The 26,254-nt window shown below is 35.9% G+C and overlaps 1 protein-coding gene across 5 annotated transcripts in view; it reads left to right on the forward strand.

Moving 5' to 3' along the window:
- The window catches only part of LOC136838828 (DNA cross-link repair 1A protein-like), a 97,320-nt gene that overhangs the window by 55,464 nt on the left and 15,602 nt on the right, over positions 1 to 26,254 (forward strand). For 2 of the 5 annotated variants that reach the window (XM_067104460.1, XM_067104459.1), the window contains exons 9-12: positions 7,169 to 7,293; positions 9,970 to 10,145; positions 12,701 to 12,845; positions 13,196 to 14,604. In XM_067104460.1, coding sequence (XP_066960561.1) covers positions 7,169 to 7,293; positions 9,970 to 10,145; positions 12,701 to 12,845; positions 13,196 to 13,377 — 628 coding nt within the window. In that variant the 3' untranslated portion in view covers positions 13,378 to 14,604. Of the gene's footprint in view, positions 1 to 7,168; positions 7,294 to 9,969; positions 10,146 to 12,700; positions 12,846 to 13,195; positions 14,827 to 26,254 lie in introns of those variants that run through there. The other 3 variants (XM_067104457.1, XM_067104458.1, XM_067104461.1) reach the window with 3 other exon arrangements.

Raw genomic sequence — 26,254 nt, forward strand, 5'->3', positions numbered from 1 at the left:
GTAGCTATGTAATTACTTGGTAAGTATATATAAAACTTTATTTTATCATAAAAATGTCATATTTAAATTAGTGCTTAATGTAAAGCTTTATTACAGTAATTAAGCAATATATGAATATTCAAAGCACCAGAATAAGCATGCTCAGTCTCATTTACATTAGCGTGCAAGGAGCTATTACTAATGCTTGTACATATATTCCAGAGAGCCAACCCATAAACTGCCATGCAAGGCAAAGCTTTGTTAAAATGTAGAATTTTGACTTAAGAATATACCTTCACTTTGTAAGCATATTTTTATACAGCTTTAATTATGCTTCTATGCTTTTCAGGAGAAGTGCTTGGTTGATATTTTTTGCTTTAATCAGGTTCTTCAGTTTTTTGGTTGTAACTGGCAATTTCTGAATCTTAATTTTTTTGTATTACCTGTCATATGGGTGTAAAGTCACAAAACATTGTACAGCACTTCCAAAAAAAATGTGGCTCTGGTAAATACAGTATGTCACCTGTAATCACGGGAGTTAGGGACCACAACCACCTGCATGCTCATAATTGCCTATTTTAATAGTTCAGACACCAGGGACCCCTCTAAGAATACTTATAACTGCCTGTTTTAATAGCTCACTAACTATTTTAATAGTTCAGACACCAAGTATATCATAAACTATCACCCTGAAACACTTAAATATCCTTAAACATATATTATTGCTTATGGCTACTTGTGAAAACTTATCAAGTTAACCCTATATTCAGGCATAGCCATTTTCTCTAATACAGTGTTGAAGCTGTTCCGTTTTCATTTTACAGATAGGGGAAAACATTGAGAATTCACAAGTAGACAGGTAGGGGAAACATTGGGAATTCACAAGTAGAGTTAAGTATTGTACTTGAATATTTTAAATATGCATTGAAAAAAATACCAAATTATAAATGCAATCAACAGTGATAAAATATTCTGTTGTTTATGTACACGTTACAATGATTTACTCATTTTCAAATATTAATATTAATGTAAAGAGCAAAATATCAGTAAAATGTTATTTCACTTAAAGAATCCATTTACTGTATACAGGTAGTCGTCGACTTACGACGGCATTAGGTTCTGACAGAGTGGTCGGAAGTCGATCTCGTCGTAAGTCGACCAACCACATATGTACATGTATTCTGTACCTACCGTATATTATGACTAGCCTACATATACATTTTATATTATCCAAAAAATTTGCATGTATAGTACCTATTTTTACGTTTAGCATATGAAATCTTATCATGCTTGAACTCCTTGATTAATACTTACTTTTATTACTGTATGTAACATTTTTATTGTAGGCATTCAAACCATCTGTCTGGTCTGTTTACATTTTCTTATCCGCCATTTGCATTGCCAATCGGCTACACGTATGACGTATTATTTACTTTTGTTTATTTATAGGTTTGAATTAAATACATACCGTGTTTTGGCGTATAAGACGCACTTTTTAACAAAAAAATGGCCTAAAAAATCCCCTGCGTCCTATGTACATAATGTAGGCTCAAAATTTAAGAATTTTGGCCGAAATTATACATGAAACGTCACGTAGATGTTGTAGCCTAGCGTAAAATTCGGTGGTATCCTAATAACCTATTAAAAACAAAGTTTATTATAATTATTTATCATTATCACACTTACCATCACCGCAATTACTACTGCTAGTATTATAATCAATATCTACGTTGTTATTATCGACATTTTCATTAAAATGTTAATATCATTATCGTAGTCTACAGCGGATCGCCGCATTCCACATTTATAGATATAAACAGTACGTGTGCTGCCACCTATTGGTGATTATCTCGAGAGCTTTACGGATAACAAGGCTTCATTCAGTTGGTAGTTGGCAATTCCTGCTAACATTCTCTTTACGCACAACAACATGGCTTCGATCAATTGGTGGTTGACAATTCCTGCTACCATTCTCTTTAGGCATAATAACAAAACCCGTTGAGTTGATACTTGTAACTCGTGCTAGCATTCTCTTTTAAGAATAATAACATGGCTTTGTTCAGTTGCTCACGAGACTCGAGCTGTTACATAGGAAACACTTTTATTTATTGAATTTTACCCTTGATTGCATACTTTTATAATATATAATGGATATATATAACATATATTACCGTAGGTAACATCTTTATTAATGTTTTTGTTGATTCTGGCGGTAAGAAACAATGTTTACAAATGAATGTGTTGCGATCTATTGGTAAACCTATGAGGTAGCTTTCAGCAGCAGACGAAACATTCGATCGTAGTAAATGGCTGATTGTATAATACATATTTTGATAAATATAAATATGGTAAATAACTTCTTTATTAATGTTTTTGTTGATTCTGTTGGTAAGAAACAATATGCATATGATAACCTAATACTACAGTTTTTACTTACCAAAATCATATGAGCATAGGCTAAGAAACCTTATTTTTTTCCCTCAGTTTCCTGCTGAAATTGGGGTACGTCCTATGCAGACATGCGTATTATAAGCCATCAAATACGGTAATTTGTTATTACATTTGATTTATTTGCAAAAAATAGAAATACAAAATACATTACAAAAATATGATTCTTTTACCATTTTCGAACGACACAAACACACTATGTTGCCGAAAGCTGAGCATCTCTCGGATATGAGCGCGCTGCCGGTAGCGGGAAAAAGTATCGTACGCGCGCTCGACGTATTTTAGCAAAATATAAAATTAAATATTATATATATTATATTGTCGTAGCCGTCGTAAAGTCGGTCAGTCGTAAGTCGCATAGGTCGTAAGTCGACGACTACCTGTACTGTATGTATTATTATATTGATCTGTTATCGTAATACATATACAATATATAAAAAACCGATCATTCTGACATTTGTAATGTTTACATTCTCAGAATCAGCTGATTGAGCCTACTATCAAAAGAATTAGAAAAATAACTTTTAGTTTATAAATGAAACAAATGTATTAACCCTTAATGGACGGGAATCCTCATATGAGTAATCATATTTTGCATCATACTATTTGAATGAATTTAGTGGGAAAGGTGTTCATAGCACTTCAGTGGTCCATAAATGACTAATGGCATCTATAATAGTTCGCATGGGAGAGACATCGATCAGTATGCCTTGAGATTTCTGAGGAGAATGTGCTCCCTCTCTGCAGCTCTAGGATGTCTTTTTTATTTGTGTGCTTATAAATATACCCAGGGATTGCTGTTGGTTTCAGTTCTTACCTTTTATGATAGTATGTCAGCTATAATTGTAATTTTGCAAGGAAAAGTGCAAAGAAATATTAGAAAAAGCATGTATACCTCACAAAAAGTTACTACATCTCCCCACCCAGTAAATCTTGGAAATATTTTACAGCAAATATACAAGCAGTCCCCAGTTATTGGTGGGGGTTCTTTTCCCAATGGTGTTATGAGATCCGGAAATTGATGAATATCGGTGCTTATCGGCGCCGATAAGGGGGGATTGGCGCCTCTGTTAGATGGGTATCGGTGCCAAAAATCCAGTTGTTGTTGCTAGACAAGGGCCAAAAACCGGGGACTGCCTGTACTCAGTATTCGTTACTGATTTTAGTTCTTATCTGTTATGATATTGTGTGAGCTGTAATTACAATTTTACAAAAAAATCAAATAAATGATTAGAAAGAGCATGCATGACTTGGTAAAATTAACATATTTTTACGAGTGTCTTGTAAAAGAGGCCCCACACAGGGTTGTAAATAGTAACTTTCAACTTCCTGTGGAAGGTAGGGAAAAAATGTTTAGAATTTTTTCTTACACCATGTGCATTTGCATATCTTCCTCTTTCCATTGATGTGTTTTTCTCTTAAACTGGCCAACCTTAAAGTTTGCCCAGTCTGGAGGTGTGCTTGATATATGTTTAGCCCATCCCTTAAGGGTTAATAGAATGATTATTTTTAATTTTGTACATAAAAGTTTATGATACCAGTAATTCATATTTCAGTGAGAGAGAGAGAGAGAAACAAAAATACAAGTCATACACTAGATAGTATGCACACAAAGCATCTGAGTTACAAGCTGTGTAATTGGCTACTTACAACCTTTCCAGCCAATCAGCATTGAGAAAAGTTGATACCCTGCTGTGTGACTGGCTTTTTCAAACCCTTCCAGTCAGTAGCGTGTCGTTATGGGAAGAGAGAGAGAGAGAGGGTGAAGTGATATTATGTGTACATCAGTGAAAAGAATTGCAAGTGTCAGGACAATAATTTTTTTATACATATTACGATGATATTAGATCAGTATAATAATGCAGTATAAATGGATTCTGTAAGTGAAATAACATTTTATTGATATTTTACTGTGTTTTTTCATTAAAGGATATGTATATATACTGAGCGAGAGAGAGAGAGAGAGAGAGTAAAAATACAGCTCATACACCAGACATTAGTACACCAAGTATTCGAGCTACAAGCTGTGTGATAGGCTACTTACAGCCCTTGCAGCCATTCAGCATCAAGAAAAGTTGGTAGTCTGGTGTGTTATTGGCTACTTCAAACCTTTCCATCCAATAGTGAGTCGTCATGGAGAGAGAGAGAGAGAGAGGGGGGGATGAACTGATATTATGTTTACATTGGTAAAAACATTCACAGATGTCGGGATGATCGTTTTTTATACATATTAGATGATAGTAGATCATCCGTATAATAATATAGCATAAATGAGATTCTGTAAGTGAAATAGTGTTTTTTTTTTATATTTTGCTGTGTTTTTTCATTCGAGGATATGCATACACAGAGAGAGAGAGAGAGAGAGAGAGAGAGAGAGAGAGAGAGAGAGAGAGAGAGAGAGAGAGAGAGAGAGAGAGAGAGATTGAACTGAGATGTTGACATTGCTGAGCTGTTTTGTAATTTTACAGAATTTTAATTTAGCATTTTATCGATATTGTGCTGTGTTTACATTAACATTAATATTTGAAAATTAGTAAATAATTATTTTTATGATAAAAAATGTATTTAGTCACGAAAATAAAATGAAAATACAGTAATACCTCAATCTTACTCACTTCGAGTTGTGCAAATTCACAGACACGAACTTTTCATCAGAACCAAACTAATTGGCATACACGATTTTTTCACAAACACATGACGTTTGCAAAATCCTTGAGAAACCCTGCAGAAGTGTTTATTTTTATTTTTTGAAGTAATTTATAAGTTTTCATGCTTTTATGTATAAAATTGGTGTGAAAAATTTTGTATTTTTATTTTTGTACATAAATACTGTATGATACTAGCTTACTTTACATTAAAATACAGTAAAATCAATCAGAATCACAACAGCTGTTGATGTAAACATTCTCTCTCTCTCTCTCTCTGTCTCTCTCTCTCTCTCTCTCTCACTGAGACAAGAGAGAGATTTTTTATGCATATGTAACATGTACGAATGTTTTTTGTTTTGTGTACTGTAGTTTTATAGATAACGTGACATTACTTTGTTATTAATTTTTTCATATTTTCCATGCTATATTTACAACTTTTTGCATTTATATAGTAAATTATTTAAAATTTTAAAAGAATACATATTGGTTCCCAGTCTTTTCTCTGATCCTTTGGAGTGAGGGGTGGTTGTAACCTAACTGACGATTATCTGGACATATTGGCCATGAAAGGGACAAAATGTTGTACACAAATGGTCAAATACCACTACAGAAGGATACTGAAAAATCTCTGTCTCTCTCACTCTCTCTCTCTCTCGCTCTCTCTCTCTCTCCTTCATAAATCATGAATTTCCATCTTTTGATCTCTAATGTAAGAATAGCTTCTCTCTCTTTCTCTCTTTCCAATGTTAGTCTCTCATTGTCTGTCATAAATCATGAATACTGTAATTTCACTCTTTAACGTAAAAAAAAATTCTCTCTCTCTCTCTCTCTCTCTCTCTCTCTCTCTCTCTCTCTCTCTCTCTCTCTCTCTCTCTCTCTCTCTCTCTCTCTCTCTCTCTCTCTCTCTCTCTCTCTCTCTCTCTCTCTCTATAATAATTCATGAATAATTTCACTCTTGATATTTAATGTAAGGACAACCCCTGCTCTCTCTCTCTCTCTCTCTCTCTCTCTCTCTCTCTCTCTCTCTCTCTCTCTCTCTCTCTCTCTCTCTCTCTCGGTACTGTAATGAAATATGAATTACAGTACAGTATTAAGCTAACTTTTAAAATTAAATTTAAGTGCTTTGGTAGCGTGATTTAGTCATATTTAGGGTTTAAACTCTAGAAATAAGCATTTGCTGTATGTATTAGCATCTTTAGTGACCGTATCAAACATACGCGAATCCTTGCCTTACACAAGGGGTTATAGAACCTAACCTTGCGTAAGTTCGAGGTATTACTGTACAGTAATTAGTGAATATTGCTCTACGAAAAAATCCACGAATTAGTGGATTTTTCTGCGATATATTTGGAGATAAGTTCCACAGAAAAACCTGTGATTAACTGAAGGCACAATTGGTGATCCGCAATCTAGCTGTGACTATATACATATGTACAATATATATATATATATTACTTAGTTTTATATACTTGAAGAAACTAAAACAAAATCAGAAATGCCCTCTGGAGGATGAACAATGCTTGTCTTTACACCAGGGAAGTTTGTGGATACAGTACTTATCCGTAGTGGATATATAAAGTATGAAAATGTGTATTTTGCTGTTAATTGTTATTATTATTATTATTATTCATTTGATGAAACCTATTCATACGGAACAAGCCCACAGGGGCCATTGACTTGAAATTCAAGCTTCCAAAGAGTATGGTGTTCATTAGGAAGAAGTAAGAGGAAGTAAAGGGAAATAACTTGAGATTCCTCCCTGTTTGTGCAGGTCATTCATGCCATTAGCATCCAAAGGGTATCCTGTGGACAGTTCACATCAGTTTAGTGTATTTTGTAGTGTTTTCAGCACATCTAAGATAAGAGTTTTTACAGTGAAACACCATTTGCATATATAAGTTATGTGTACCTCTGCAAAATATTTCTGTTTTGTATTTTGATATTTGTAGATTGCATGTCAAAAATTTAAACGACAGTTATATAGTTTACTTATCTTTTGGATGAAGCTTTTTTTTTTAATAATGTTTGCTAAAGTAAAATCAAGTACTACCTAAACTGCATTTTAAGGCTCACAGATTTATCCCTTTTCTTAGGTACTGGAGACCTTTCAATGACTTCCCAAGTCAGGATGAGATTATACAAAATTGTGTCATAATTTCGCTCAGTCATGTGTTGGACAATTCCAGCTCTCTTATTGTCATTGGTTCTGGCAGCATAGGTGAGTTGATAATTTGCTATGTAGAACAAAATGAGCATTTATTTCAGCATTGTTTACTCAGTTCACACTCTTCATATATGTTCTTTTAAATATGCAGATGCTCATACTTAATGGCTTGGGTAACATGGAAGACCTTGTATAAATGTTAAAAAGAGCAGATTAAAGCTTAAGAGTGTAGGAGGTTAGGAAAAGGAAATAAATTAGAAGTGGTGGGATAAGGAAAGAGAGGGTTAGTGAATAAAAAAAAAAGTTTTGAAGTATGCTTACATGTCAGAAGAAACAACCAAGTACAGGATAGGGTTGTCAAGAAGTAAGTGAAAGAGACAGAAAAAATGTAAATATTAAAAATATAGAATAGAAGGTGAGCAACAAAAATGTAATATAGAAGATTAGCAAGAACTTCAGGAAGAATAAGTTGCAGAGAGGAGGGTTAATAAACAAATGGATCTCAGAATGAAAGATGTGAATTTTAAGATGCTGACTTATATGGATGCAGGCTCTTCATTGTTATACTTTGAAGATTTTGAATGTGGAGCACATAAAGAACTCAAGACAAGTGGAAAGGATTATTTTAAGGTTTGGAATGTTTATGAAAGTGACTGCTGATTTTATAGGGATGGTAATAAAGAAATTTAAGGATGGAAAGATACCAGGAGTTGATGGGGCTACAATTAGATACTGCAGTGATGCTGATCATGTTGGATAAGTTATGTCTGAATGAGGAAAATGTTCCAAAGTAATGTCTGAAGGTAAAGGTGATATATGTAGCAAGGAATCATTGGGGCATGATGGTACTTAGTATAACAGGGAAGGAGCATGGTAGGATTTTGATTGAGGAAATAAGACAACACAGAAGGATTGATAGGGCAAGAACAGTGCAAATTGTGACAAGGAAAAGTGACAGTGGATCAAGTGCTTGGTATGAAATACTGTAGTTATGCAAGAAGTTTGAAATTTAAAAGAAAATGGTGTTTCTATTATATATGATGATAGAGAAAAATATGTCAGGTAATGTAGACAGGAAAGTGATTGGTTCGGTGTAAAAAATGTCAGAGACAAAGGGTGTGTATTTTCTGCATGGTTTAATATTTGTAGAGATGGAGCCTTAAAGAATTCGGAGAAAAAGGTATCTTATGATTAATGGGTCTGTGTGAAATAAGGTATCTTATTTTCAACAATTTAATTATTACTAGCAAATAAAAAGCTTACAGTATTTTGTCACATCAAAAGGCCTAGTCATTAAATCATAATTATAAAGTAAATTTTATTAGTTCTCATGGTTGACCCCTCAGATTGACAGTATGCATAAAACCTCATAAATCATTCAATGAGTTTCATTTTAGAATTTTTTTTACTGTTACAGAGTTTAGTTACAAGACCTTTAGAACATAGGTGGATGTAATAAATATTAAGGTTGTTTTTTCTTCAAAAATATCGCTTAAGCTCTTTCTTGAATAGGAGTTTTCTGTCATACAGAAAATACACCAAAGTTATTCCATTTTCCTTCTTCTTAGATAACACTGTGTCATATAGTTTGCTAGTGATTTGAAATATATCCTTTACGATATGCAGACCGTTTGCCGAAAGACAACTGGTCGAAAGACAATTCTTCGAAAACAATTAGTCGAGTGATCAACAGTTGAACTGACAAGTAGTATAACGACTATTCGCGGAAAAGCTATTGAATGTGCCTATAATAGAAACAAATGGAAAGGAAATTTTTTCTTAATGCTCTGTATAGCTGCCAGTTCAAAATCGACATAAATAGAGGAAACAGTGAATTTTAGCTTGTTTTATAAAGTTGAATATTATATCATACGTCTCTTCATCATTCTGGTTTGTGAAGCAGTATATCAACAGTAATGTTTTATTATCGCCTATCAGTGCCGTCACAAAACAAGTACATCTCTGAGCTAAGAGATCTAAATTTTTATCAGTGTCAAACATTCTCACTTTGTCATGTTCGTAAAGTTTAAAATTTTCTCCTCATGTCGAGAAATTTAAATCTCATTTTCTTGCTTAACCCTCGTCCTATTTACTGTGTAAAAGAAAAGATTTTTTTGGCAGTGCTCCTGCAACCCTTAGAGGTAAAGAACTTACAGCCCGTTGTTTTATATGAGCAGTTGCTTTCAAAGCCATATTACACGAATCAATGGATGGATGAGAGTGCTGAGAAGGCTGACCATCAATCACATCATCAATTGTCTTCATTCTCACGTTAAACTCCTTGCATTTTTCACATTAATAAACCTTGCTGCAACACTTTTTATCAACCAAGTACGCAGATCCTTCGTAGAGGAGTTTTCTTGCACCTCTTTCTGTCTTGATGAACTCCATTTTACTGAGGCGATATGGTTTTGCATTTAAAACTTTTAATTTATAAGTATTTTAAAGTAAAGCTTGATAAACTACGAAAATTCTTATTATAGCCGTATCAAGATAATGTATAAAGTTGGTGAGCCAGTTGAAAAAAATTAGCCTTTTTGACTAATTGTCCTTTCCATCAAATGGTCATTCGACCCTTTTGTATTTCAGTCAGTTGTCAGTTGGCCAAACATATTTCGACCAGTTATCCTTTGGCAAATAGTCAGGCTACCATCCTTTACTACATACTTTTGTGGTTTCTTTATGTTTTGTGTGCATTGCTTTGGATATGAACTCACAATGTCTTTGCAGGTAGGGAGAAAGTAATTCTTGCTATTGCTTTGGCATTAGACTGTCATATATGGGCCACCAAGGAAAAGCAGGAAACTCTACAAAGTATTGGTAACAGCAAAATCTTGTCAAGATTAACTAATGATAAATTTTCTGCTAGAGTTCATGTGCTACCAGAGAGATACATTAAACCCAGGGTAAGTTATCAGTGGTTTCAGTTACAGTAGATATTCTTGTATATTTCAAGTCTTGTTTCATACCACAAGTGTTCTAATTAATGCTCACACTCTAATTTAGACATCTTTAGTTGTTTTGTGTCCCTGGATGGTTGGAAAATTTTTTTTATCTATGCTCATGTATCATGAGGCCCTAGTTTTCAAACTCAGGCAAATGGGAGTTGTGGGAGCATTTTGTCTTATTATTATTATTATTGAATTTTCAATTATTATTATTGAATTTTTAACTAATAGACTACATTGAGTAATTGTTGATTGGCACTAAAGTGACCAGTGACCACAGATATGTAGTCTTTGATGTCCCTCAGGGTAGTCTTTGTAGCTAGCTACTATTTATATTACATACATGATATGTGGTTTGATGTAGAAAACAGGCTAATTTTTTGTGTAAAAAGTTATTTTATTTGCATTGATCCCATTTTAAGATTTTAGACAGATTAGTGAATGTTGCAAATTACAAAACCAAGACTATTGTGGGGTGCAAATTATGGGAAATTAAGTTGATACCTCAACAAAGCTCAGAGGTCTAGCACAATAAATCCACACCACCTAGATATTTTCATTGACAGTGCTTCGTTAACTACATGGGACTCATTTAAAGTTATAGCATTTTTTATTGTATATTAGTTTTTAAGAATAATCTGTGGTCTATGTTTTTCAGGTACACAAAAAAGTAATTTAATCTGCAAAGAAATGTTTACAAGAAATTTGGCAATCTCTCTGTTTTGAGGAAATTTTATTCTTTTAATCTGCCCTGTTTTGAGTATTTCTCCTATTTGGTTTTCAGTATCTGACTCATCAGATTAATAGGCAAAACTCTTGAGTTCCACTAAATTTCTTTTTGTTGATCTTTGCACTAATCTGTGGCGCTGTCATTCAATTAAGTAATTGTGCTTGCTTCATAAAAATGTAAATAGAAATTGTCAATGTAAGGTATATACTGTAATTAGCATCAGTAGGGAAACTTATTTTTTGGCTATAGATTCTGTTATCAAATTTTATCTAGCCATTGTTAATACAGAAATTATAGTATATTTGATTTTTGCAGCAACCTATCAACCAGCTGCAGTTCTTTCTGTTTTTCACTTTTTGTCTAGATTGTGCTCTTTTAATCTAGTTGCACAACTTCAACCTCGATCTCATTCTAGGGTTTGTCCACACTGCAGTAAAACATGTCATGAACACACATTGTAACTTCTTGCAAACATGGCAACAGGGTGAATGCAAGTTATGTGTAGCAAACCCTATTTTAAGTCTAAATGTGACTCAGTGGTCTCCTTAAATTACTTTCAAATGAAAATAAATAATTATTTTTGGGTCAAGTTGAGAGTGGATGAGAGTATGATCTAGTGAGAAATATTAGCATCTCTGAAAACGTACAACCTTGAAGGTAAACATGTACTTACTAGCAAATATAGAGGCTCATTGAATTTATGTTGATCATGGTAAAAAAATTTGGTGGAAAGTAAGACAAATTAAATTTAATAATCCAAAGTAGTAATATGTATACCTCAAACATTCGTGAGGTTAGATTCCAGAACCATTGCAGTTCAGGAGGAATGGCGAATGTTTGGTATGAGTTGTTAAAAATGCTAATAAATCCTTATTTGTAGAGTTTAAACCCTAAACGTGACCAGTATCATGCTCCCAAAGCTCTTTAATTTCATTTAAAAGTTAGCTTGATACATTACCCTTAAAAAAAGAAATACTGTAAATGGTTGATGTACAAATAGAGTAGAGTATTGCCTAATGGGTATTTGCCACACTAGTGCATTTACAGTACGGTATACTAATGTTACCTCTATACAGTACTTATTCATTGGCTGCCATTTTCTTTTGCACTCACAGTAAAGTAAGACCAAGTAGCGAATGGGGCTGTCAACTTAATGACTGACGTTTCTTTGTCATTGTCAGGAGTGTAAACTAGGTAAACTTCATATGTCACAGAAGTCATATAACGAAGGTACAGTTCAATAAAATAAAGAAAACATGTATGTACTGTACACAGATCGGTGAAAAAATTGTGGATGCAAATTAGCTAGGTCCCAACGAAAATTTTGCGAATCCAGAAATGCGAATGCATGAGGTATGACTGTACTGTACTGTGAAAAGTTATTTAGAGTATCTATTTTGTCTTAATGGAAGAGGTAGGAAGTACAGTAGTATAAGAATTAAATGGTAAGTGGGGATGAATATATATTCATATGATGACTACCTTTTCTGTGCCCAGATGTCATTTTGAGTAATTTATCTTCCTTAACTGGTTAAATTTTTGTTTTGTACTCTCAGGATATTTTCATTTCCAGTGGCAGTGATAAGAGTACATTATCAGGATATGAGGAGGATCCTTGAAGTGTGTTGATTTTGTACCAAAAATCGTAGCCAATTGAGGTTCACATTTGTAGGGTTATTGAATGACTAGAATTGCATCACTTTTAGTATTACCTGTTTGTGTGATAGCTTTGTACTAAAGTGTAACAGCCTTTTTTTAACTTTGTTTTTTCATGTATTTACAGAGCCTAGCAAATTATTTAAATACCCTAGAGCCTACCTATAAAGTAGTCATTGGCCTTCGCTTGACTGGATGGGAGCATGTTGAAGGCGAGCAGAACTATTCTGCATATTTAAAACCAAAACAACTTGGGAATGTTTACATATATGGTAAGGCTATATTTTTTGCACTATTGTAATTTTGTATTGGATCTGTAGTTTATTGGTAATTTTATGTATTATAAAATTTCATTGATTTCACCTGCCACCTCTTAATAATTTGGAGTAGAGTAGATTTAAATTCAAATTTTTAGTATCTTTAGCATGATTTGTGCACTGAATTGCTCTTTCTGTCTCTCGCTTTTTCAAGTTTTGCACAAGTTGTGATGTTTTTTCAGTTTGAAAAGTTTTTGTTTATGCACAGATTGCAGTATTATCTGTTTATGTTTTATTAGTATTTTGTAGTAGTTGAACAGAATAGTTTTCCTTTTTCAATGGAACATGACATTTAATTTTTTTAGGTATTCCGTATTCAGAACATTCAAGCTATGGAGAGCTCAGGAGATTTGTGCAGTTCCTTCACCCTAAGAAGATTATACCAACAGTTTTTCCTAGGAATAAATGTGCTTTAGAGCAAATGAGATGTACCCTTGTAGAGTGGGAAAAAGCAGGAAATAATATTCATTGCAGAGATATCAGTTAACAGGATGAAATTCAACCTCTAACAAATCGTTTTCCTTGTGAAAGAAGTTTTATTTCACATTATAATGTTGAGTCTTCTGAATTTGGATGCAATACAGGTATGTGATGATAGGAAAGTCCATTCTGTGAGTTGACTGACTATAGGTTTGGAAGGCTCCAAATTTTACCAAAGAAGCAAGAGTGAAAGCTCAGGTAGAGCAAGTCTAGTAGACCCATAGCCAAAGATTTTTAGAGTATTTTGCAAAGTACAGTATAGTTGCTTTATCCATCTCTTATGTAGCCCATATTTGTGGTCTTTGAGTGCCCTCAGACACTGCAAACTGTTGTCCAAGGATCGAAGAAAAATCAAACAATGTACAAATACTAGTTGTATTTAATTTTGCACTGTAATAAGGTTTTTTCTGTTCCCTTTACCAGTTAATGTGATTTGTGTATTACAGGTATACAATCCTTTATCTGAAATCTTTGCAGCCCAATGTGTTTAGGTTTTTGGATTTTTTCGGATTTCGGAACTGTGGGGTCAGGAGTATAATCAAACATCACTACTGCAGCAAAAACATTTTTTTCCTTTTTTCATGTTTTTTCATTATAGTTATTTATTCGTTATAGTTTATTATTATTTATATTAATACAACGTACTGTTAAATAACGTGAGATAATTAAAATCATCACTAATATATAATCAGTAAAAACATTCTATAAAATACAAAAATATACATAATTGAAATAATTGTAATTCGACTTGTGAATTTTAATGATAAGTAAGACTATAAAGTACATTTGTTCATACGCGGAACAAACCTTCGGTCTGAACATTAGGATAAATCTTTAGGCGCCACCTGGAAACAGGTTTAAAAACAATAAAAAATTGCATATGCAAGAAATCTGTGGCATCTGGCATCTGATATGCAGATGAGGTGGAAGCGGGTCAGAGACCCAACTGGAACCTCGTGACGCATTCAGGCTCTCTTCAGCTGCTGTGGAGAGCGGACGTTCGCTTTTGCTCTCCTTTCTCCAAGCCGTTTATTGTCTTTCATCATAACAGTCTTGGAGAGGTTTATTCTTTATTGTCACTAATGTCGTCATCAGTTTGCAGTCATGCATTTGAGGATGGTCCGGGAATGGGATTCGCAAGTGGTGAAACATTACTACGACACAGTGTGTGGGATTTTCCATACCACTATATTAAAGTTAAAATTATTGTTAAATTCTTGCTTTCACAAAGAAATAATTATATAAAGCAAATTATTGAGTAATTTTTGCCATCACCATGGCAACTAGTCAGCCAGTCAGGTTTTAGCTGTATTTTGCCTGAGAAAGAATGTTTTGCTCACGTGAAGCTGACGATGATGTGTGTGTGTTTTGAATACAGGCAGTCCCTGGTTATCGGCAGGGTTCCGTTTCTGAGGGTGTGATGATAACCGAAAATCGCTGCCAACTGAAAATCAGCGATTTTCGGGGGTTATCGGTGCCGAAAAGTGCCGATTTTCGGTTATCGGCGCCTCTGTTAGGTTTGTATTGGCGTCAATACCCAATTATTGGCGCCGATAAGTGGAAATCGGCAATTTTTGGCGCCGAAAATTGCCGATTTTCGTCGATAGACAAGCGCCATAAAACCGGATCGCTGTTAACCGGGGACTGCCTGTACAGTACATAGTTTTTAATAGCCTATGTATTTTACTAATTATGTGAAGAATAGAATGAATTCATTCTCGTTACTCTGAGTGCAACAAAAGAATTTTTTATTGCTTCAGAAGATATTTACTAATGCTGTGTTGACATACCTTCAAAACAAAATTAATCTCTTTAATCTCTCGAGGAATGTTAATCCGTTTCTGTTTATGTGCTGGTCACACCCTTTATAGTCCATGCAACTGACAACAACTAAATTTGTTTGCTTTTTTTATGTCTTCCAAAGATGTATTACCTGTACTAGACATTTTTAAAACATTATGAACATACAATTATTTTAATATCTTGGGATTTTTTTTTATTAATCTTGGGATTTTGTAAGGTCAAATCTTGGGATTTTGTAAGAAAAATAATTTGAGTAGCAGCACACACCAAAGTATGGTGCACCTTACTTATCTGTGTAGGATCTCCATCCTGAGGCCACTGAACAAGCTTGCCCTGTTATCCTTTTTCAGAATGGAAACAGTTGGCTTTGGCATGACATTTTATCAGGATGGGACTTTTGATATCCGTGGACCCCAGAGATTACTACTTCCTTGTATAATACACCCACCTTTGAGAATATATCTTAGGTTTGCTGGGTTGTGGTGTACTAATTTAAGATTGTGTAGTGTAGACTAGTGATTTTTCCCATGTTTTTATTGGGACATTGGCCTCAAATATTCATGTTTTCCAGGAGCTTAGTCTTCCAGTCAATGGGACAATTTGGATCTGGTGCTATTAAGAAATATACATACTTTACTTGAGGATGGACATAGACACATAGATAGTTCAACCAATGGGGGACAGTATCAGGAAATTATTTACATCTGGAGTTCCACCACAGCTTATGTTCCTCATCCAAGGCCTGACAATCCCTGGTCATTTACCTGGTATCTTTGGAAAAACTGTTTCCCTTCAGCTGTTTGAGGTTGATATCACTGCATTGTTCTTACACAAATACAAACCCTTGGTCTTTATACATGGGATTAACTTTCAATGAGCTGGAAATCTGACCATTAAGCTTTCTGCAAGGTGGTTATGGTAACAGTTACCGAAGGTAGGGGTGGAGGTAACACCCACAGTCTGAATGCATTCAGTTCTAGTCAGTTTACTTTTGGCCGCTGTCTCGTTGAGATGCACTGTACTTCTCTGTTCTGCCATTTGGCTTTACTTATGTGTTGTATATTTTTACATATATACTCTGATTATATTGAAACATTGAGTATTTTGATATATTGAAACTACAAAATTTTTTTGTCTTTGTATGATATATTTCTTATTCTTACTGCATAGTCTGCATGAGTATTGGAGTTTTTCTCCATTTATGTATCGTTTTTGTTTTTCCAACACCTTCTGCTTGGTGTTTGTTTGTGTTTCATGTTCTTTTTCAACTACACAGTTTCTTGGAACGTGGTAATGTTTGGTCTTTCAGATGTTGTGTAGAGGGGGAAGATTGAGACGTGAAAGTGCGATGGTCCAGAGTCATTCTCCAGGACCAGTAAGAGGTTTGTGTCTGCTTTCCCTGTCTTTTGGGGGGGTGGGCGGGGTGTGAGTCGTTGGCTCACTCCCTCCCTTTCCTTCAGGATATATTACTGCTAGATACTGCCCTTCTTGTGAGAGAGAAGGCATGTTATCTGGTTCTTTTCAGGCTCGAAGGTTCAGAAGCTGGTTGGTGTCTGGATTTCTCTAGACCTCCTAGTTGTGCAGCAGTTGTCAGCCCTGCTTCTTTCCTTGAAGAGTTGGAGCCCTCTACATCCTCTCGGCTCATCCAGGTAACCACTCGACCAACTTAGTAGTTTTACGGCAGAAATTTTGGCTCCCAGCCAGATTTGACGGCAGCATGTTGTTCTCAGAGCCTGTGAACCACTTGTAAGTGCTGTCTTCTAGCATATATCCCCCTCCCAGGATGGTAGGGGTAACGACATTTTGTTCCTCTGTTCCAGGTTCAGATGCATAGATGATGTCGTCAATTTACAGTAGTACGTGTTGGCCCCTCAGGAGTACCAACATTAGATGGCCTGCTATTTCCAGTGTTGGCTCTCCTCTTCTTTAGGTATCGTTCTATGCCATTTCGTCACGACTGGGTTGGGTTATTTCATCATATGTTGCTCCCCCCCCTGATCTCCTCCATATGATTTCAAGTAGTACCAAAGGCTGTGTAAGAGTTTGTCTCGTCAGTGGTGTCACAGCTGGGATTGTGACGCACGGCTATTTCTGCTATGACGTTATCCACCTCTGATGATAGATTCGATCGTTCGACTAGGTCTGTTGAGAGAAGTATGGATGTATTCTTTGAGAAGAAGGGGACCATTCTGCACCATTTCTTCACGTCGGGGGGCGCGTCACTATTTTTGTCATTTGTTACAAGTTTGGATGCATAATCAATTTGGGTCACTTCTTGTCCTGCTCACAGTGACAACAGCAACCTCCACACGTTTCGTCTGCCTTAGTAATGTCGCTGCCAGACTTCTGTGACGTCACCATCTGCTCGGATTGAAGAGTACCTCATTCAAACAGTGATGGAGAGACTGGACTTAGTCTTTGAAGGGAAGTGCAATAGTGCTAGTAAGAAGAGATGTGCATCATCTTCTTCTACCTCTTCTTCATTATAGTCATCAAAATAGCCATCGACTGCTTCTATTGTATGTTATCCCCTCAGATGATGGAGGATTAGGGATTTTGTTTCTGATCCTAGTGCCAAGAAAAGAAAGGATGTTTCTTCTTATTCCTGGAGCCAGAACAGCCACATCCCAGTCCATATTCATTTTTCGAAGTAAACATCAGCCCATGGCCCTTGCTCTCCCACGAACAGTCAGTTAGTTGTTGGAGGATTAGGGACTTCGTCTCTGATACTTGTGCCAAGAAAAGAAGGATGGTTTCTTCTTCGAGCCAGTACAGTCACATCCCAGTCCATATTCGTGTTACCAAGTTGACATTGGCCCATGGCCGTTGCTCTCCTACGGACAGTCGGATGTTGGAGGTGTAGGGACTACGTTTCTGATCCCAATGTCAAGAAAAGATGGACTGCTTCTTCTTCGAACCAGTACAGTCACATCCCAGTCCATATTCATGTTTCCAAGTCGAAATTGACCCATGGTCGTTGATCTTCCACGGACAGTCGGATGTTGGAGGTGTAGGGACTTCGTTTCTGATCCTAGTGCCAAGAAAAGAAGGACTGTTTCTTCTTATTCTTTGAGCCAGGACAGTTACATCCCAGTTTTTTTTTTGTGCTCCCAAGTTGGCATCGGCTCATGGCCATTGCTATAGTTCATCGTCGTAGGGATTTTAACACAGTGAATGATCATGGCTCCTCCATTATTATCCACGATTGGGATTCTTCTGATGAGGACCACGTTGGGATCTCTTCGGGAAATGTACAAGCCTCAGTAGATGGGCATGACCGTTAAGATGGATTCGACTGAGGTTCTCACTAGATGATGAAAGTTTTAGAAGTGGAGATTTATATGGTCGTGTAGATCAATGTTTTGTGGCCTGCACATTATTCGTTTCTTCAGGCACATCTACACCATAAATTTTGTGGCATACTTTTATAACACTTTCTCCTGCATTGTGTGAAGGATGAATAAAGATTTATTTTATTTTTATTTATGGAATTCACCATTGAAAATTACCAGATTTTTAACACCACAACTGTAACACAACCCCATAACAAACGTGTCAGTTACAATAACTTACCTCAGCAAACTGTTGTTTTTTGATTTTATTGTTTATGGCAGTACTTGCTATTGTTTATGCCAGTGTCTTGCACACAGTAGTAAGTGGTTGTTAATTATAAGTAATAGTAATGAATTCCTACACAAGTCAAAATGTTGGTAAGATTTAATGTACTTAAAAATTCACATTTAACTTAACCCTTAAACACCTACTGGACGTATCATACGTCGACTAAAATTGTCTGTTGGGTGCCAAGTGGACGTACTGTATGTCGACTACAAAAAATTTCAACCTTCGGTCAACTTTGACTTGACCGAAATGGTCGAAAAACGCAATTGTAAGCTAAAACTCTTACATTCTAGTAATATTCAATCATGTACCTTCATTTTACAACAAAGTGGAAGTCTCTAGCACAATATTTCGATTTATGGTGAATTTTTGAAAAAACTTTTTCTTACATATGTGTGTAACTCGGCCGAAAATTTCAGAAATTCTTTCGTCATTTTGTCGCAATTTTTGCACTGTTCTATATTAGCCGTTACATAAAGTTTTATATATGAAAATGTGCGCAATTTCATGTAAAATACAGCAAAATACAACCCATGGTTGTAGCTTTTATCAGTTTGGAAATATTTTCATATAAACCACGATAACTGCCAAAATTTCAACCTTCGGTCAACTTTGACTCGACCGAAATGGTAAAAAAATGCAATTGTAAGCTAAAACTCTTACATTCTAGTAATATTCAATCATTTACCTTCATTTTGCAACCAATTGGAAGTCTCTAGCACAATATTTCGATTTATGGTGAATTTTTGAAAAAACTTTTTTCCTTACATCCACGCCAGAAATTCTTTCGTCACGTTGTCGTAATGTTTGCTTCGTTTTATATTAGTCGTTACATAAAGTTTTATATATGGAAATGTGCGCAATTTCATGTAGAATACAACAGAAAATAACTCATGGTTGTAGCTTTTATCAGTTTTGAAATATTTTCATATAAATCACGATAACTGCCAAAATTTCAACCTTCGGTCAACTTTAACTCGACTGAAATGGTAAAAAAATGCAATTATAAGCTAAAACTCTTACATTCTAGTAATATTCAATCATGTACCTTCATTTTGCAACAAACTGGAAGTCTCTAGCACAATATTTCGATTTATGGTGAATTTCTGAAAAAAAAACTTTTCCCTTATGTCTGCGCACGGTAACTTGGCCAAACATCTCAGAAATTCTTTCGTCACGTTGTCGTAATGTTTGCATCGTTTTACATTAGTCGTTACATAAACTTTTATAAATGAAAATGTGCGCGATTTCATGTAGAATACAACAGAAAATAGCTCATGGTTGTAGCTTTTATCAGTTTTGAAATATTTTCACATAAATCACGATAACTGCCAAAATTTCAACCTTCGGTCAAATTTAACTCGACCGAAATGGTAAAAAAACACAATTGTAAGCTAAAACTCTTACATTCTAGTAATATTCAATCGTTTACCTTCATTTTGCAGTAAATTGAAGTCTCTAGCACAATATTTCGATTTATGGTGAATTTTTGAAAAAAACATTTTCCTTACGTCTGCGCGGTAACTCGGCCGAACATCTCAGAAATTCTTTCGTCACGTTGTCGTAATATTTTCACCGTTTTATATTAGTCGTTACATAAAGATTTATATATGAAAATGTGTGCAATTTCATGTACAATACAACAGAAAATAACTCATGGTTGTAGCTTTTATCAGTTTTGAAATATTTTCATATAAATCACGATAAATAGAAAAAATTCGACTTTCGGTCAACTTTAACTCGACCGAAATGGTAAAAAACTGCAATTGTAAGCTAAAACACTTACAGTCTAGTAATATTCAATCAATTAGCTTCATTTTTCAACAAACGGGAAGTCTCTAGCACAATATTTCGATTTATGGTGAATTTTTAAAAAAACATTTTTTTACGTCCCTGGCGTTACGAATTCATGCATCATTTTGTGATAATATTTTCTCTGTGTTGCTTTGATCGTTTTACAATTTGTTATATACCAAAATCATCACAATTTAGTGTACAATACAAAGAAAAACAAAATAACCCGTTAGCTTTAACAGTTTTGCTCACAGCGCGATTTGTATAAAATTATATATGAAAAATTTTTTTTTGCGCTGTCATATATTTCAATATTTATATATGATAATGATATTTTTTTTAATTTCTGATGGTTGCATACTAAACTTCAGGCAATGACAAAAAAAAGGTGCCAAAAATGAACTCTTAATCCTAAAAACTAAACGTGCTGTGATTTAAAAAAAAAAAACTTTTTTTCCGCTTCGGCGCTAACTCACTGAACGCCGCCGGCATACGGGAGACGTTTTTGTAAATAGAGGCTCGGCGTTTAAGGGTTAATGAACTTTTCCTTCTAAGCCTATTTATTAGTTAAAAGCTAACTCAGGTATAATGTACATTATCAGTGGTATCTATCGAAAATGAGACAGGCATAGAAAGCTTAGCCAAATGAAATTGCTGAAAATACATCTCACACTATACACAATGTACAGTATGTGAAGAATTCATGTTTTTTGATGAAATGTTTATTTTTGAGTTTCACAGAATGTTTTTGTTGGAAATAAAATGTCTGTGTATTTATGGAGCAAGCTTCAGTTCCAAAATCTGAAAAATCCAAAAATTGAAACGACTTGTGCCACCTCCTTTGTAGCCGCATGACAACTAATGGCGGCTAATTCCAAAAAGTCCCGGACTATGGGAGTTGCCAGACTACAGAGTGCTGGATTTAAGGGATCGGACTGTAATTGTAGCTGCACTGTAAAAATTATGCTGCTTTGCCGTGATTTGATCTTATGCACAAGTAGATTTTCTGTTCAGCAGAAGTTTGTTTGGCAAATTAATCGTTATCTGATTTGTGATATATCTGTCACTTAATAAATAATTTGCAACAGTTCATTGTGACTATTGCAGTACATTTGAGACCATCACATTTTTGTATGCCAATAATTTTGTGATAATTGCAGCACTAGTATGAAACTGTTATTGTGTCTTACCTAATTGCAGCATGCTAACTACTAGTTATAAATGTTTTGTTTGGAAAATTGGTAAAGATACTGCACAGTAACAAGAGAACACTTTGATGTACAGTAACTGCATTTAGTTGTTTTCCTAGAAAATTTATAATTTTTTATTATTGCATATTAAAAATTGCTGTCTGCTATTTATTACTCATAAAAATAATTTTCATATTGTAAATATGTCTGGTGCTGTTTATTTCTCATAAAAATAATTTTCATATTGTAAATATGTCTGGGGTAACTTGTCAATGGAGTCATGCTGTGGATGAAAGGAGACATACAGAATAAAAAAACAGGTTAGCATGTGCATAAATGAAGCAGTTGAGAGGTGAGTCAGGAAAGTGAACCACAAAGCATGTTGGTGAACTCAAATACCATTAAAGTGGGATAAGATATAGAATTTTTTCCAGATATTCACTGCTTAATACTTTTAAGAATTTTTTTTGAGAGATGACTCTGGTAGATTATTTGTTGAAGGGATTAGGAACTTTCAGGTATTGGCTTTGGGTTTCATGATGTTTTGTCTAATATTGTTCAATTAATTTGACATTAACATGTTGGCAATGCTGTTTTTTGTTATTGGCTTTACTTCAATATTTTTTAGAGGCAGTATTTTTAATACTATACTTTTTTTTGGCTGTACATAATTATTTTTAAAGTGCAATATTTTTCAAGAGATTTTCAATACTGTATATAGATTAAGTTAAAATATTCTCTTTTACAGATTTTCAATAGTATACTGTTTGATGTTTTAGCTTTGGAAATCATGGTATACTTTATGTGGGTATCTTACATTTATTTGAATATTAAGTAAGTTCAAAGGAGGTTATGTGATTGTGTATTGAATGATATTATTTGCCTTTTGTCCCTACACGATATACAAAACATCGGTCCTTTACATTAGGAATTACTTTCAGCGAAGCTGGAAGTAATTCCTAATGTAAAGGACCTCAGGTTTGTATAGTTAGGAAAAATACAAATTGCTTTAAAAATTTGTGATATTATGAAAAAATATTCTTATACTGTACATGCGGGAAATGGTTATGCATCATGAATATGAACCTCAAACTAGAAAGGTATGAAGCTTTAATATTTAGTCTTGATTTAAATGCATTAATTTCATACTCTTGAAATACTTTTCTGATCACGATTGGAGAGTGAAACAGGGAAAGAATAGGAATACAACAATATCACAGCTGTTGAGGGGCTTGCTGATGCCATAATATCCAATTATAATGTATGTTGGTTCTTTGGCCGTATATTAAAAAAGATTTATGTCAAATTTTTACACATCAGGAAACCAGATAATTCAACCCCTTAAGTTTATGTAATTTCCCTTTTAAAAAATATTATACCATTTTTCAAAATGAATTTATAAAGATGTAGAAGCTCAAAATACTTTTTCCTAACACTAAAATTGACTTCTATTGTTAAAGTTTTATTGAATTTTGTGCAGTTATATCCAAGATTTTTACTTATGTAAATTAAGTCTTGGGAAAATGGCAAAATAAAAAAAAAAAGCATTGCTTATTTTGCAGTGACTTAAAAACTCTGAAAGATGGAAAGCTAATTTTTTTCAGTGAAAGTACTTCTTTGTATATGAAATATACCCGATGAATAACTGAATCACGAAAATATGGAACGTGATGAATATATAAATAAAGGTAAATGCCACATAGGAAAGTGAAACAACAGAATGGTGCTAGGCCTTTCGACTTACTGTCCTTTTCTTAGCAGTCTGCTAAGGAAAGGACAGTAAATCGAAAGGCCTAGCACCACTCCGTTGTTTCACTTTCCTACATGGCATTTAAATTTATTTACACCCTGATGAGTTTATAGTGATTAGAAGAAAAGAAATGTGCTTCCTCTTGTTTGTATATAACCTGAAAATATAGTTAGATTTTCATACTTTGTAAACAGTTGACATAAACAAGAATCATATAAAGACACAATAAAAGTTAATAAAAAAAAAATGGAATTTTATTGCATCAAAAATACCATCCTCAGGGCTTGGTCGAGGCAGAGGAGACCAGAGGACAGAGGATGGCAACAACTGCATTACATCACAAGCTGACTAAATCAAAGGATGACGATCGTCAGTAATTGACACTATTCTTTCCCAAACGAGCATCATTATTGGAAGTTGTTTCCTTTGCCTTTTGAGTTCGTCATACAACTGTTGTAGCAGTGTCATTGCCTCAGGCATCATAAAGGTGACTTTGATACTCCATTACATGGAAGGATTGCAATCCTTTATTCTGTCTTTAGCCATCTGTATAATGCTGAACACTTCGTTCATCTTCTTCAGTGTCCATTTTGGTAGTTCAACTTCACTTTCCAATTCATCTTCATCCTCTGATGTAAATTGGTGATATGTGATGATGTCTTGTAGGAGAAGACTGAAGGTTGCAGGGATGGAGAAATAATATCCCAAGTCATAAGTTGCTTTATTCCATACAGCAAACAGCTATACACAGAGAGGGTACTGCAAGGCATACCACTTGCGCCAAGAGAAGCAGGAAGAATAATCGTGCGCATGTGCAAAGTGCAGATTCATGCGCACGTGTTAGCAAGAGACAATGTTCATGAAATAGAGAATGCATATACATACAGTAATATATACAGTAATCCACACCTCCCCTCACCCTTTTGTGTTCAAAGAGGTATCTTGAACGTACTATGCAAGCTACATACAGTGAACTATCAAGTAATAGTGTGCAAAGCAAATAGTATACAGTGAGTTTATCAAGTAATAATGTGCAAAGCAAATAACATACAGTGAATTTATCAAGTAATTATGTGAAAAACAAATTGCATAAGTGGCACATCTGAGCTTTGTACACTATGTAGGCCTGTTTAATCTTGGAGACCTGTGAGGGGTTTTGGAGGGAAGTGACGACTTTTCCATGTCAGGGCTAAGGACCGCAGGGATTAGAGTTGGGAACTTGACCAGGATCAGGCACTGGATATAGGAAGCGACGGTTCCGATGTAGCACTCGACCACTTGGGAGGCTGACCTTGCACTCCTGTGATTGTGTGCCACCCATGATGATCCTAATCTTGTCCCATTGGTGGGATGTCGGTTCTGGATGTGGACATGTTGGCCCACATTCAACCTGGGCAGGGGCCGGGTGTGGGCGTTGTAGTTGCGCTGCACTTGAGCTGCTCTGGCAGTGGCTTGGCAGTCACAATCATGGGCCTTTTCTTGCCAATCTTCTGTGAACGACTGAGGATGGGCAGGCACACACGTACGGAGAGGGTGACCATACGGTACCTGGGCAGGAGAGCGACCAGAGTGGTTGGGCGTGTTGCGTAACTCGAGGAGACCACGATCAAAGGCTTCGCAGTTGATGTTTCCTGTAGGGCCCATTTTGAGGATCAAGTGCTTGACAGCCTTGACAGTGGCCTTAGTGTGTCCACTAGACTGCGGGTAGTGTGGCAACGAGGTTATATGGTGTACACCCCAACAGCCTGTGAAGTCAGCGAATTCTTTGCTGGCAAACTGGGGTCCTCCATCGGTGCGTAGGCGAAGGGGAACACCCACCTCTCTGAAGTAGCAGCAGAAGTGCCGTATGGTTGAGGCGGTGGTGTTGCCCTTGCAAGGGACGACCACAGGCCAGCCGGAGAGGCAGTCGGCGACCACAAGAAAGGACTTCCCCACTACCTGGAAGAATTCCGCCAACACTGACTCAAAGGGCTTTGATGGGTGGTCATCATTGTGAAGCGGCTTCTGCTGTTGGCTGGGACGCAGGACCTGGCAGGGCTCGCAGCCGGCGATGGTGTTGGCGATGTCCAAGTCTATCCCAGACCAGAGGACGGTTTGTCAAGCCCAACATTTGGTAGCCTCAACACCTTGGTGGCTGTTGTGGAGTCTGGCGAGTGTGTGGTGACGTAGAGCTGCAGGAACCAGTGATCTTGCTCCGTAGAGCATGAGGTCACCATCAGTAGAGAGAACTTCTTGCAGCTTCCAGTACGGTAGTAGGGAGGCGTGCAGGTCGCACCGATTTGTGGGGAACCCAGAACTGATGCAATCACAAAGGCGAACATAAGTGGGGTTGGCCTGTGCTGCTATTGACATATTTGCAGGGTCCAGTCAGCATTGATGGTTGGGGCATCCTTGTCCTGGGAAGCTGTTGCAGTATTGATGACTGACCTGACGAACGCTGTTACCTCAGTGTAGCCAGTCATATCCTCAGAGGTCGGGTAGCTGACTGGTGCACGGGAGAGTGCATCTGGGATGCATAGAGACTTGCCAGCATGCCACATCGCAGTAAATTGGTATTGCGACGTGCTCCTTCATTCGCTGAAGCTGTGGGTTTTCGACCATGTCCAGTGTGTAGCCGTTGATAATGGGCACCAGTGGACGATGATCATTTTGCAGGGTGAAGGTTGGCAGTCCTTTGAGGTATAGGCAGCACTTTGTGAGGGGCCCAAGATACTGCAAGCATCTCC

This window comes from Macrobrachium rosenbergii, chromosome 5, assembly GCF_040412425.1.
Source record: "Macrobrachium rosenbergii isolate ZJJX-2024 chromosome 5, ASM4041242v1, whole genome shotgun sequence".
NCBI classification, from domain to species: domain Eukaryota; kingdom Metazoa; phylum Arthropoda; class Malacostraca; order Decapoda; family Palaemonidae; genus Macrobrachium; species Macrobrachium rosenbergii.